The sequence below is a fragment of the Anoplophora glabripennis genome, unplaced genomic scaffold (genome assembly GCF_000390285.2).
Source record: "Anoplophora glabripennis isolate ALB-LARVAE unplaced genomic scaffold, Agla_2.0 scaffold448, whole genome shotgun sequence".
In the NCBI taxonomy this organism is placed as follows: domain Eukaryota; kingdom Metazoa; phylum Arthropoda; class Insecta; order Coleoptera; family Cerambycidae; genus Anoplophora; species Anoplophora glabripennis.
The window spans coordinates 413,334-427,348 of record NW_019416548.1 but is presented as its reverse complement, the minus strand read 5'-3'; the positions used below and the strand labels follow the sequence as shown (position 1 = coordinate 427,348).

The 14,015-nt window shown below is 30.5% G+C and overlaps 1 protein-coding gene across 2 annotated transcripts in view; it reads left to right on the top strand.

Moving 5' to 3' along the window:
• The first annotated feature begins 363 nt into the window (after positions 1-363).
• Positions 364-14,015, top strand: part of LOC108912746 (protein split ends) — a 238,945-nt gene continuing 225,293 nt past the window's right edge. For both annotated transcript variants that reach the window (XM_018718125.2, XM_018718126.2), the window contains exon 1: positions 364-713. In XM_018718125.2, coding sequence (XP_018573641.1) covers positions 631-713 — 83 coding nt within the window. In that variant the 5' untranslated portion in view covers positions 364-630. The remainder of the gene's footprint in view (positions 714-14,015) is intronic.

The window sequence follows — 14,015 nt, the reverse complement described above, 5'->3', positions numbered from 1 at the left end:
GGTTTTAAAAGGTATTTTAATATTTTTCTATAAACTAGGGAAGTTTGAATAATTCCACAAACCTTCGGTGATATGTTCCAAGCAGAAATAAATGAAAACAAACATTATAGGATAATAATTGTTCCAAGAATATTTATATATTTTTAGGTCGAATAGTAGTGAGTCGCAAGCGACCGAAAAGTCCAGTGAACAGAGATGAAATATAAAGGAAAGCTATAGCGTGGTACACGAAATCGTACGGTGTAGTGGCGACCTACTATTGTAGTTGTCTTCGTCGGGGGCATGGAGATGACGGTACGTCGGGGATTAGATCCCCTTCGAGCACAAGGCGGAGCAATACAACATTTTCAAGCCGCGCTCCCAGTATGTTGTGTAGAGCGAAAATGAAGTGAATAACGCTCGCACAGTGTAAAAGTGTAAAAAAATAAGTGAAACAAATGAGAAAAATAATAAATTTAGTGTTTTAAAATAAGTGAGTGTCGCTATGTGAGGTGGTGTTGTGTGCAAAACGAAGTTTACACGTTTCAGGTGCGTCGACATCAAGATGAAGTTAAAACGGCTGTGTTTTTTTGTGAAATAGTGTTTGTGCGCCAAAAAACAAAAATTTCTCAATGTGGTGTTTAGGGCAAAATGGTCAGAGAGACTAGACACTTGTGGGTAGGAAATTTACCCGATAATATACGAGAAGATCGAATACGAGAACATTTTAAACGGTAAATACCAAATAGGATTACTATTTTCATTTCCAGGATCGTAGTAGATGTGTTTTGTTTTGTGTTTTGTGTTTTTTTATGTGTTTTTAGCTTTGAACCACCTCCAGGGTGTTCCTTGATGCAGTGAGTCCGTTCTGAATTATTTTTTCTTCCCTTCAATATTTTACGTAAGCTTTTCGGGACACCACCCACCCCTGCCCGTCCAGATTCCAGAATGTCGTAATTTTATTTATGCTTCCTATTTTTACACTTGTAGGCGTATAAACAAACGCTGTTGTAGAACTTAACGAACGTTTTTATTTTTGGTAATATTATTTTGGAATGGCTATAAAATTTTTCCCCTAATTTAGGGAGGGTTAAGTTATATATCTATATATACAAACTTGTGCAAATGTACGACATAATTTCCTTGATATAAACATATATTTCTATTTTAAATAGGTATCGACGTGTAACGTGTAACTACCTGAAACTGAGTCATAGTTGGTAGTGAGTGTTTCTACTTTATCGATTTTAATGCGATCGATTTATAATAAAATTACCTAGGTATCAAAACAAAAAAATTATGGTATTTAAGTTGATACCTAATTGCAAATATTTAATCATTTACCTATAGGTAGATAAGTACCTACTGTGATACTTAAAATATTTAGTATAGGTTAATTTTATAGGTAGATATACTAAGTAGGTAATTACATAATAAAAAAGTGCCAACTCCAATATTCCTATTTATCTTAATTAGTATTTTTAATTTAATATATTTTTCATATTACCTAGGTTACTACAATTATTAATTATAATTCACCTGGTGCGTATAGGTACCACGTCGAACGTACCTAGGTAGGTATTATCTGTCCTAAAAAATTTGGGAGGTCTGTATTGGAAACTTTGTAGAGAACCAGAAATTACTGTATTTAATGAACGCCACCTCAATTTTTAACTCGTAAGACCAGCCAGGTCTCTGTTGAGCTGGCACTCCGACAAATTACACAATATGAATGGAAATCCATATAATCGTTAATTGCTAGTTACAGAGTAAATTTGTGAGGAATGTTAATTTTGAATAAATTGCTTGGGGTTCCTGCTTATAGTAATAAAAACTGCTATTGGTAGGTAGGTAGGTATGTTGTAATAGGTAAACACCTAATTAAACTGTACAAAGATAATATTTTTTGGTATTTTATGCATCTTAGTCGACATGATATGCATAAGTAATATTTCTCAAAAAAAATGTAGCTAAGTACCTATATATACTTATAGGGCTGGTTCCACATTGTGAGGTTTGACTTAAAAGGTATTACCTATAATTTTATAATTTTTATTTCAAATGCATTATTAGTAAGTAGAGAATCCAGTTTGTTTTTCGAAAGCTTATTTATTCCAAGAAAAAATATAATTGTCTACCTACTTAGATATATGGTTGTTTACTCGATTGTTAATGAATATCTAATAGCGAAGTTGAAAAAACCTAGAAAAATTTCATAAACATTTAAACACGCATTACATCAATTTTTTTTTTATAGCTGTACAACGTTATAGTCGACGTTTTCCCTACTTTATTAAAACGACGTAGGTATATTTCCATAAGTAGGGTACGGATCCTACATATAAACAAAAACTATTCTGGGAATAATAATTCAGAATGTTTTCAGTATTTTTTAACACTTGTGTTTGGCGTCTTATAAAATAGCGAGTTGGAATATTTATGTTTATTGTACATATGTCTTTGATTATTGATAGCATCATTATTTTATGATTAAAAAGATAAGTCTAAATACCCATCAGGTAACGTGAGTAGGTTATTGATAAACAATTTTATCAAAAATGTGATAACAATAAATGTGTTAGGTTTTACGTAAATTGATGATCCATCTATATTTTTCCACTTCATCCATTTTTGACACGAGCTTGGCAAACTTATAGGAGATATTTTTATCTACATTTTCAGTTTCATTTCTAATATTGATTAGCAAGTTATTTCAGTATGAACTTAATTAGTCAATCTCACAATAAAAGTATCTACCTACCTAATTAAATTGTCTACATCTCTTAAAGAGAACAGCTTTTTAAATTTTCTAAAGGTACGTTTTCCAATGAAACGAAGAAAATAAAAGTGAAACTAATTTCCGGACTTGTTATTTTGTTATTTTAATTAACAAAATAAATTCTAGGATATAATGAATAATTTCAACCTTGACTTACAAACAAATATTTCTGGATATTTGTATACTTGACATGTAATAAACTTTTTGTAAGAATATTATTTTTAGGATTTAAAAATAAAAAAAAGCAAAAAATCTTTTTAAAAATTCAATTGCATTCAACATTTGCATATGAAAACCACCTCTCCTTTTATGTAATAGATAAGAGTACCAGTAGCTACCTAAATATATTTTTAAAACAAGAACAGTCATAAAAAATCGAGAGGTGTTAAGTCTGGTCACCGAGCTGGTCACTCTATTGTAGTGCATCTGCCGATCTTTCGATTCTGGAAGGCGTCAGATATAAACTTTCATGTTAGAATCTTAGAATAGTTCTTTACCGGAAATGCATGAAATGCTAATTTGTTCACTAGAGCTCCCCTTTTCAAGTCTCATAAAACTCCTAAAATTAATGAATAAATTCAATATCTCTGCAACAACAACAGCTAGAGCAACGCTTTTGGCATGAACCATTCTAGCACAATACAGAATTATTATTTTCACCAGAATTCAAAATAACGAAGTTCTCGAAAACTGCTAAAATTAATTAAATTCGATATCACCGCAACTAGAATGACTAAAGCGAGGTACTTTGCACGAAATAGTAAAACTATTCGAACACAATGCAAAATTGCTGCTTTTTTCACCAGAACTCCCTTTTCCAAGTTTCATAAAAACTTCTTAAATTAATTAAACTCGATATCTCTGCAATTAGAGCAGCTAGAGCGACGTGGTTTGCATGAAATGGAAGAATTATTCGAGCATAATGCAGAACTGTTATTATATTCACCAGAATTCCCTATTTCGAAATTCTCAAAAACTGCTTAAATTAATTAAATTCAATATCTCCGCAACTAGGATAACTAAAGCGACGCGGTTTGCAAGAAATAGTAGACCTATTTCAGCACAATGCAGAACTACTGCTATTTTCACCAGAACTCCCTTTTTCAAGTCCCATAAAAACTCCTTAAATTAATTAAATTCGATATCTCCCCAACTAAAGCAGCTGCAACTGCGCAGTTTGTACAAAATTGTAGAACTATTCGAGCACAATGCAGAACTGTTGTTATTTTCACCAGAATTCCACATTTCGAAATTCATAATTACTATTTAAATTAATTAAATTAGATATTTCCCGAACTACAGCGGCTAAAGCGACATGGTTTGCAGGAAATAGTAGAAGAGTTCGAGCACAATGCATAACCATTATTATTTTCACCAGAACTTTTCAAGCTTCATAAAAACTCTCTCGAAAACTCCTTAAATGAATTAAATTCGGTATCTCCGCTATGTGAGCAGTTAAAGCGACGTGGTTTGCAGGAAATAGTAGAATTATTCGAGCACAATGCAGAACTGCTGTCATATTCACCAGAACTACCTGTTTCGAAATTTTCAAAAACTGTTGGGATTAATTAAATTCGATATCTCCGCAATTAGAGTAGTCAGAGCGACGTGATTTGCATTACTCTTGCACAATGGAGATCTGTCGCCGTATTCACCAGAAAAAAAATGTTATTTTCACCACATTTCATAATTCTCAAAAACTGCTTTAACTAAATTCGACATTTCCGCAAATAGGATGTCTAGAGCGACGCGTTTTGCACGAAATAGTAAGAACTATTCGAGCACATTACAGAACTGCTGCAATTTTCACGAAAACTTTTTTTTTAGAAATTTTACCCTTAACTATATATCTTCTATAGATAATATTGGATATCTGACAGTAGTTTTCTATTAGGATAATCTTTTCTTAATAACGATTGTAGATATTGTAAAAAATAAAGGTACTTTACTCTTGATCATTTTTAGACAAACGACTGTACGACTACAAAAATTGAAATCTGACTGCTTCGTTTTGGGTTTTAGGCCATGCAGAACTTTTTATCAAGAATAACTTTTTTTCATAAAACCAATAATAAAAAAGTTTCCCATATGGTGCCGACTTAATTGGACACACTGTATAAAATTAACAGGCAAACTTTAAAATTTTTATTGTCATAAATTTCCGTTCAACTATTTTTGCCGCTCCCATATCAAAAAACGGATACAAATACAAATATTTGCAATTTTGATTGCGCCAGAATTTGCGCTTAAATGAATAGCGAAAGCCTTTTTTTACTTACTGCGTTTATATTATTTTGAAATATCAGAGAGGCGACAGAAAAGAAACATTAAAATCTGTTAATAAAAAAGTTACGAGCTGCAATTGATACACAATATTTGTATATGATGTGTATGTTAATGTTAAAATTCTTGTTTTCTTTTGAATCATCGTTCATTGACCTATGACTTGAAATGATAGATGTCTTGATGGTATCCATTTTGAAATCATACAAACTGGAAGATTTTTTTGCTAGTACCTATATATACGTTTACATTGTTATGTCTCAGCTTTGTTAAGTATTCATTACCGGTGAGATTAGAATAGAGAGATAGCACTAGAACTACATAGAAACGTCAGAATGCTAGATTGTAGTGAAGTTGAGGCGGAAGCGGCTGGAAAATAAAGCAGCGGTTAGAAGTGATAAAAAAGAGATAGGTAAAAGAGCCGGACGAAAAAATAGTGCGGTTTGCCAAGGTAAGGGAAGTAAGGAAACCTGCTAGATAACTGGTTGTTTTTGTGTAGTAATAAGACATTTACCAGGGTACTAAAAGTCATATGCGAATTCCCAGTATACTTTGTTTTAATGAAAAATTTTGCTACACTTCTTAAAAACACATTTTGTGTAGCAAATTTTAGAGAAAATAACTGACGGTACTTTTATTACCTAATTTTTTAATAAGTTTTAATTTTACCTCCAGTTTTAGCATTATTTTAGTACCAACTGTACGCACGCCGCTGGTTTATTCTTTTTTAATGCTAGATATGTATTATTTTAAACGCTACAAAATTCAAATCACATGTTTTCATATTTTCTCCTTCCTCCTGTCTGCATTTGTTCAATATTTACAGAAGTAATATTTAAGGAAATTCGTAATAGGACAGAAAATAAAAGGAAGAAGAAGAACATTTATGTTAAAAACTCTTTTTTCCTAGATTGGGTCAAGAATTCCACGACTAATTTCCTAATTATTTTCTAATTTTAATTGACATAGGTAATATTAGAAAACATTGCATAGCACTGTTGATTTTCAGAATATTTAGTGTAATATATAGGTACTTAACTATGTGGATCTACCATCAAGTCGCGTAAAAATATGTTACATTTTTTTTTCGAAAACGGTAGAGATTATCGATATCGAATAAGAGAATAATTTCTTAAATCTTTTAAATAAAAAAAATAAATTTAAAATAACTAAATTGTTTTTGTCATAAAAAATATTTTTAAAATAAAAAATACCATTTTCTAATTTCCTAATACGAATACTGCATAATAATCTAAACTAAACTACTACTAACTAAAACTAACTAAACTAACTAAAAGTAACTAAACTAATATATGTATAATAAACAATTAATTTCTTCTAGTACCTAGTTGCCTTTTAACACAAAATGTATTACAGCTGTGAAAATATTTCTCTCCGTGTACAATTTTTTTTTCGTCACTATGTAAACCTTACTGTATTGATAAATATTCGTAACTACTTAAGTTCGCCTATGTATTTGTTAATAACAATTTTTTTTTACGTAACACATAAGTATAACATTACTAAGAACATTTGCATCCTATTAATTTAAATTTTTTCCATGTATCAATTAGACGTCCATGTCCCCGTGAAGGTGAAATCATGTATTCGGTTGGTTTAGCTTATACCAAAACATAATTCTAAAATGTTACGAGAAATATTGACAGTATAAAGAATATGAGACATCAAGTAAAACTACTCCAATCTTAAGAAATCAACAGAATCGAGCGATAATACCTAATCATTGAACAAAATTATTTTAAGTATCTAATATTCTAATAAAGCAACAATTTATTTTTAATTTCTTCTACTCGTATAAGCTCCTTTAAATAATTTTTATACCAATTACTTTTTTCGATTCTTCAAGTGTAATAAAGTCAAATTTAGTATTTTTCCTTAAAAACTTAGGTGATGTCCCAACATCGAACTTGCTTTCTGAAAGTAACTGCATCTAGTGACTAGTGAATTTTTGGAAAAAATATGATTTTTTTCTATGTATCATGGCCCCGTATCGTCTTTTGTTTTTGAGGTACATGGCGTCAAAGGTTATTTTTTTAAGTCAAATATTTTCAAAAAACAATGTTTTACTTTGCGATTTTTCGGCGTTTTGGAATAAAACTCTTGACATTGTTAATCGTTGGTTTATAACATAAAGATCTAATTTTAATAAAAAAAAAAAATACTCTTGTTAAAACATCAAGATACATTTTTTGTCCAGTGGAAGGCAAAGGGAATCACAAAAAAAACACTGACGTGCTAAATTTTTTACGACAAAATTCTAATTTCGGTCAAAATATGCCTACAACCGAGACATTTATATGATAAAATTTTGAGATAAAAAAATCAACTCATTTAAGTATTACATATTCTGCAATTATCAAATGATTTCAGCGCCCTGTATGTCAAACGGGGCATTTTGGGATATTTATTTATATGTTTTCGTTTTAGAATGACTGAGGTATCAGCTTTAATATTTTAGATTAATTTAGCAGCTATCTTTAAGGATGAAATTATATAAAATATGCACTATAAAGAAAATTTAACCTCATAAACATCTCTGCGGTTAAAAAATGTGTTTAACATCCTCGAAAAAACTCGTATCGAACTTCACTTCCTATACAAAAGACAGACAAATAGACTCGTGGAAGAAAAAATCATCTTATCTTTTAATGTGTCAACCCATAATTTATATAAGTAGCATATTTTTTTCCAAAACATCCTATGTATATTATAATACTATATTAAACAATATACTTACAAAGTCCATAGCAAATCTAATCCTTTTTTTTTGTTTATTACGGTTCTTGAAACATTTCTCAAAATAATATTAACATGCGATAATTCAGACTTTTTCTCTGAGAATTTCTATTACATAGGAATCTCCGAGGGAATCTCGTATACAATCAATCGTAAGATGGAAATGTCGAGGGGAAAACCGCAGGAGTAATTTGATATATAGTCTTTCCGAAGTCAGTTGAACATGTATAAAAACGCCTAGCAATAAAATTTCATAGGCGTCCCTAAAAAAGTTTTCGGCTAAAGGAAAAAATAACAATATTTTTTTATGTGTAGAAAATTTCTTATATGTTCATTTGGCCAACAATATATTTTAATTATGTCCTCAAACAATTTTATTATATTGATGGTAAATTTTGGTTATGACATCAAAAAAACATTTACATTTTCGTTGAAATATATTGCTGCTCGGCAAGAACCAACGGGTACGGCTAAAGTTGGTAGGTACTTTATTTTCTTTATATAAATTATAAATTGTCCGCCGAATTACGTCTCTCGTCAACGATATTTTTCAATTTTTGTTTTTGCTTCCTCTTTAAGCAGTGATCTATAATACCTTGTTTAATAACACGAAAAATTGTGGACTCTGTGAAACTGTGGAAATTTTAGTTAATATGTGAATTCTATTTATAGTTTTTTATTTTCTTCCTTTTTTAAACAATCGTAAATATTTAAAATTGAGACGCTGACATTGAACATCTTTATTTTTAAATTCTAAGTCTGTTTCATCAACAACCGGTTTTTCTCCAAAATGCCATGTTGTAATAATATTAGTGAACAAAATATCTCTCTTATTTCTCCCTTTCGCCATTATAATATGAATATAAAGTGCCTAATAAATTAAAATTACCAGAATCACACCAAATTCAGCATTGCTGCACTGCACTGCTAGGCAATTTGTCGACAACTGAAATTTATGACCCAGTCGCTCAGTGCGGCTGTGTATGTATGCAGTTTGCCCGCGCGCGCATTCTTCAACTGGTCGTATATATTTCTATCACCTCCACGTTTAGTTCGACCAGACCTGTATATGGGCATGGCTAAATAAATATGGGAACAAGTTTTTTCAAATATTTCAATGCCGAGTTGCGGTGTAGCGACCGAGCCTGATACTTGCTGCCTAGTTTGGTCTTCAGTTGAGATCGGAAAAACTATACAAGCTTGAGTAATACTGAGTACTAGGTATATTTAAGTTTTAAAACAATTATTTACACATCTAAACCCGTTCTCAACATCCTCCTCGTTTTAGGTATATTGTATTCATATAATCGGCATATTTATACCTATAGCTGTTAAAAAATCGTTCATGTGCAAATTACTCCTCGTTTTTGCACAAAACTATTTAAACCGAGGGGGAAACCACCTTAGAATTAGGTGTACAAATCAGTGGTATTATTGGAATTATTTTTAGAATTTTGGAATTATTTAGAAATTAATCGGTATTATTAGAATTAATTTAGAATTAATCCATATTATTAGAATTAATTTAGTAATATTGTAGAAATATTGGAAGTAGCTTAGAATTAAAACGAATATTGAATCATTTCACATCTGGACGAATCCGCCGTGTTATAAGCGGAAAGAGACTTATAAGAGCGGTAAAACAATGCCGAAAACAGCCTAAAGTTCCCATCAATATTTAATAATAATATTTTAAGTAATCTCATCCAAGAAATGATTTTTCCACGGGAAGAAAAAATGGCCACAAATTCCTCTAGAAAAGTAGTAAACTGGAAAAAATATAGATGTTTATGAAAACATATAGGTTGTGTTTTAATAGACTGTAATGAGGAATGAAATTTTCTTTCTTCGTTTTAAAATAAAGATTTTTAATTTTTAATTAACGTCTTACAAGGAGTGACTTTTATAATAATAATAATATTGACAAGACAAAAAACAAAACTCAACTGTTTTTTTACGTTTCTAACGTTTCTTATTTTATATCTGTGCTCGCACATTCGTTCCAATTCTTAACACCTTCCCCCGCGTTGAAATGAAATTTTCAAAAAGAGAACAACAATAAATATAAATAAAATATGTTAGAGATTCCTTCCATAAAAAAAAGGTACAGCTTATAATCTGAAAGAATTTTTAATTAATTAAAGTACGCCCCGTATAAAATAAATGTTCACATATCAGGTGTTTCTAATACACAGGCATTTCTAAAACACATGGTAGATATTGATATTCATTCTAAAAAAGAAATAAGTAAAAACTGCCTCAACAATTTTCGGATTCCTGAAAATACCTACATATTAACTTAGCAGGCTCTACATTTAATATTCCAACGAAAATAGATATAATAGAACTATTAGGATGAGATGTTTATTATGACATTATTCTCCCAGGTGTAATTCACTTAGGAAGCAACATACCTACTTTGCAGAATACTCATTTTAGTTGGTAACCCAACCGGCTGATGCAGATGTAGATCCGGCTCGAAGGACCACTTATATGTTTATGAAAATATATAGGTTGTGTTTTAGTGGACTGTAGGGGGGAATGAAATTTTATTTTTTCGTTTTAAAATAAAGATTTTTAATTTTTCGTCTTACAAGGAGTGACTTTTAATCATTATAATAATGACAAAAAAAGACAAGCATATCAAGCATATTGAAATTGTGGTAATGAATACCTACAAAAGTTTGGGATTTATTGTTCGAAACATGTGCAATTTCATGAAAATTAATACTTTTTGCTTGTTATTTAATACATGTTAGATCTAAACTTGAATATGCCTCTGTAGTCTGGACACCTATCTACGCTACACACATAATATATATTGAGAAAATTCAACGCCGATTCTTTAAATCAGCTACATTTTTTATTGATGGCCAGTATCCTCCTCAAGGATTTCCTCAGGAAGCATTTTTCAAGCGTTTCAGTATGAGTAGCTTGTCTCAAAGACGCAAGTTAAATTCTGTTATTTTCTTATACAAGATTTTGAATAATAACATTATATGTGAAGATATATTACAAATGATCAATTTTCATATTCCTAGAACGTATACCCGACATTTACACCTCTTCGCGATCAAGAATCATCGTACTAATTTATATAAAGCGTCTCCGGTTCACCAAATGATTGTTGGTTATTCTAATATTGAATCTCGCATAGATATACTCTGCTCCAGTATTACTCAAATTAAAAGTGTTCCTTTGAATTTTATGTTTGTATAAGTATGCTTTATCATTTGTCTGTATTGTATTATAGCGTTTTAATATTATCTGTCTGTTCCCTGTTTGTTTTAGATATTATGTTTTGTGGCCTTTATTTTATTTTAAGAATAGTTTTTATCTCTTTCACCTAATTTTATTACTATTCTTTAGTTTGTAAGTTTATCCTGTAACTGGGCATTGCCCGTTGGATATTGTAATTAAAATAAAAAAAAAATAAAGCAGAAAAACAAAACGTTTCTAACGTTTCTTATTTTATATCTATGCTCGCACACTCGTTCCAATTCTCAACAATAGATATCGAGAGTACCTATAATCAACAAGGCTTTAAATGAAGTATTGATAGATGTACAAACTTAGGTCTAGAATATGAAACAAGTCTTACTATAGATTTGCCTGTAACAAAAAATATTGAAAAACATGAACAATCCCTACTCGAAAATGAAGACATCGATCGTGAAATTACTTACGGTTATTTCCTTTGACATTATCAAAATTTGCTGGCATAAAATATGCGTTTAAAGTAAAAAATCGTTAAAAAAATTAAAATACATCCTTATTGAAATAACAAATAACTATTTTTATAACTAACCTTTATAACAACATAAGGAGAATACCTAAAAACGAAATAACATTAACATACCTACCAATTTTATAAATTTTCCACATGTCCATAATTAAAAAATCATAATACATATTGCAAATAAAAAATATATATAGGTACCTATTTAAGTCACAAAAAAGTTTACAAATAATGACAGTTTACATTAAGTGAACTGGACTGAAATAAAATGTATAATGATACACAGTTTTTATTCTCCACATGTCAAAAGAAATGTTAATCCGTATAAAAAAAATTGTACTTAACAAATGATTATTTTTGTGGTATTATTTAGAATTAATGGAATTATTTTGGTATTAATTAGAATTATTAGAACTATTTTAGTATTATTTAGAAATACTAGAATTATTTTAGTATTATTTAGAATTATTAGAATTAAATTAGAATTATTTAGTATTGTCGGAAGTATTGTGGAATTACAATGGAAAATATGAAAAATTAATTCCATTTGAAGAATTGGTGTACAAATTTTTGGGGGGTGGTTTTCCCCTCGGTGTAAACACCATGTACGATTTCATAAAGTTTTCAGCGCGGTTTCCGCAAGAAACNTTTTTTTTGTATTGTTTAAAGGGTATTATTAAAGTTACCTACCTCTAAATTTACAGTTTATGGAAAAATTATTAATCCAAGATTAGCTGTTTTATTCTCTCATTCAGTAAACAAGTACAATGACAACGGAAGATTAGTGGTATAACTTTGAAATAGCAGATTATCTTACGGTATTGCAAACTTTTTTTAATTAGCGATTACTGCATTTAAGCTGACAAGTTTAATTCTACTCAGATGAATTGGTATTAGATAGCTTATAATGACAATAGACCATGCATTTCAATAATGCATATTGTTCTATTAAGTATATAAATATGCATTTTTTCGAGATTTTTTTTATACAAGGTCAGTCAAGTTTTTATAGTCAAATTCAGAGTCCAATTTTAGCGGTCGATGGAAGACCTCATTCTAGGAAAAAATTCATTTAAACCTGTATCGTTTCGATTTCGTGGTTAATTCATAATTAATTCATTTGATAAACCGGCCGCAAATGAATGGATGGACGTAAAGTTCAAAATAAATCCATTTATCAACAGGTCATTCGATTTCTAAAATATCCAGGCCCAAGCCGATTCGAAAACCGCTTTCTGCCGCGGACTAGTTTCTTAACAACCAGCGCCACCTCCGCAAGGCTTCTTACCGCTCCAAAAATCGCATTACCATGGAGAAACGCGGTCGTCTAGATGTCGGCTATTAAAAATATCGTTTAAAGCTTTGTCCGTGGCGCTCTGCGAAAATATTGTACACTTTTACCGAGAGAGGTTGTTGCCCCGGTTATTTTGCAACAGAATTTCTATTTAAAAATAAACTATGCAATTTCATCATGGTAAGGCAACCACGGGTATACGCATATAAGGTGTTTCATTTGTACGTTTACAATAAACGGACTGCGGCGGTATATGCGAAGTGTATAAACAATTTTGTGTGGGCAGCGGCAATTGCCTGCATAAATACAAAACAAAAATGATTGAAAATTATATATATTTGTGTATTTAAATGGTTTTTTATTATTGTAGTATTATTATACATTTCTGAAAACCATTTAAAATGTAGATGTTCATGAATTTGTAACCTAATTTGTTAAACCAAAACTCGAGCTAAAATGATTCTATTTAGCATAATAACGAGCGTTCAAATAAAAACGTGGTCGAAGTTGGCTCTGACACATTGGACGTAGGGAGTAGCTTATAGCGACCAACTTAACCTCATNTCAATTCTCTACAAACTTTTTCCTGTGAACTATACCGAAATTTTGCTTCGTTTTCGTGATATACGAGTGATATATTTAAACAACTGCAAAAGTGCATTTCACCCCTATCTTCAATTTCAACCCTCTAATTTAATAGCACCCCGCGTTTTTTCATTTTTAATGACCCTTCGAACAAGTCATGTGATGAAAATTCTGGAACGTCTTATTTCCTTCCGTTTTTGCAAAAAATAAGAATTAAAACGTATAAACGCGACGAAAATCGAAAAATTGGCTAAGCTTGAGCGGCCATATATCAGTCAATTTTTATCCAAAAATACTTTACAACCTCTTGTTTTGAAGGAAATTTTATCTACTTTTTTTCTATGAAGCAATGCCTATACTTATCTTTTCTTAAAAAAAAACGAGGCAAAAAAGTAAAAAAAAATCAGAAAATCGAATTTTTTACTTTTTTTCAAATTGTTTATTAACGATTTTTTTGCATAAAATTTTTCTTTTAAATTTTTTAAATAAGCTATTTCCATGGGAAATTCAATTCTCTAATTTTTCCTAGGAACTATAGCGACATTTTGCTTCGTTTTCGAGCTACAATAAAAAAACTGAAAAGGGTGCATTTTCACCCT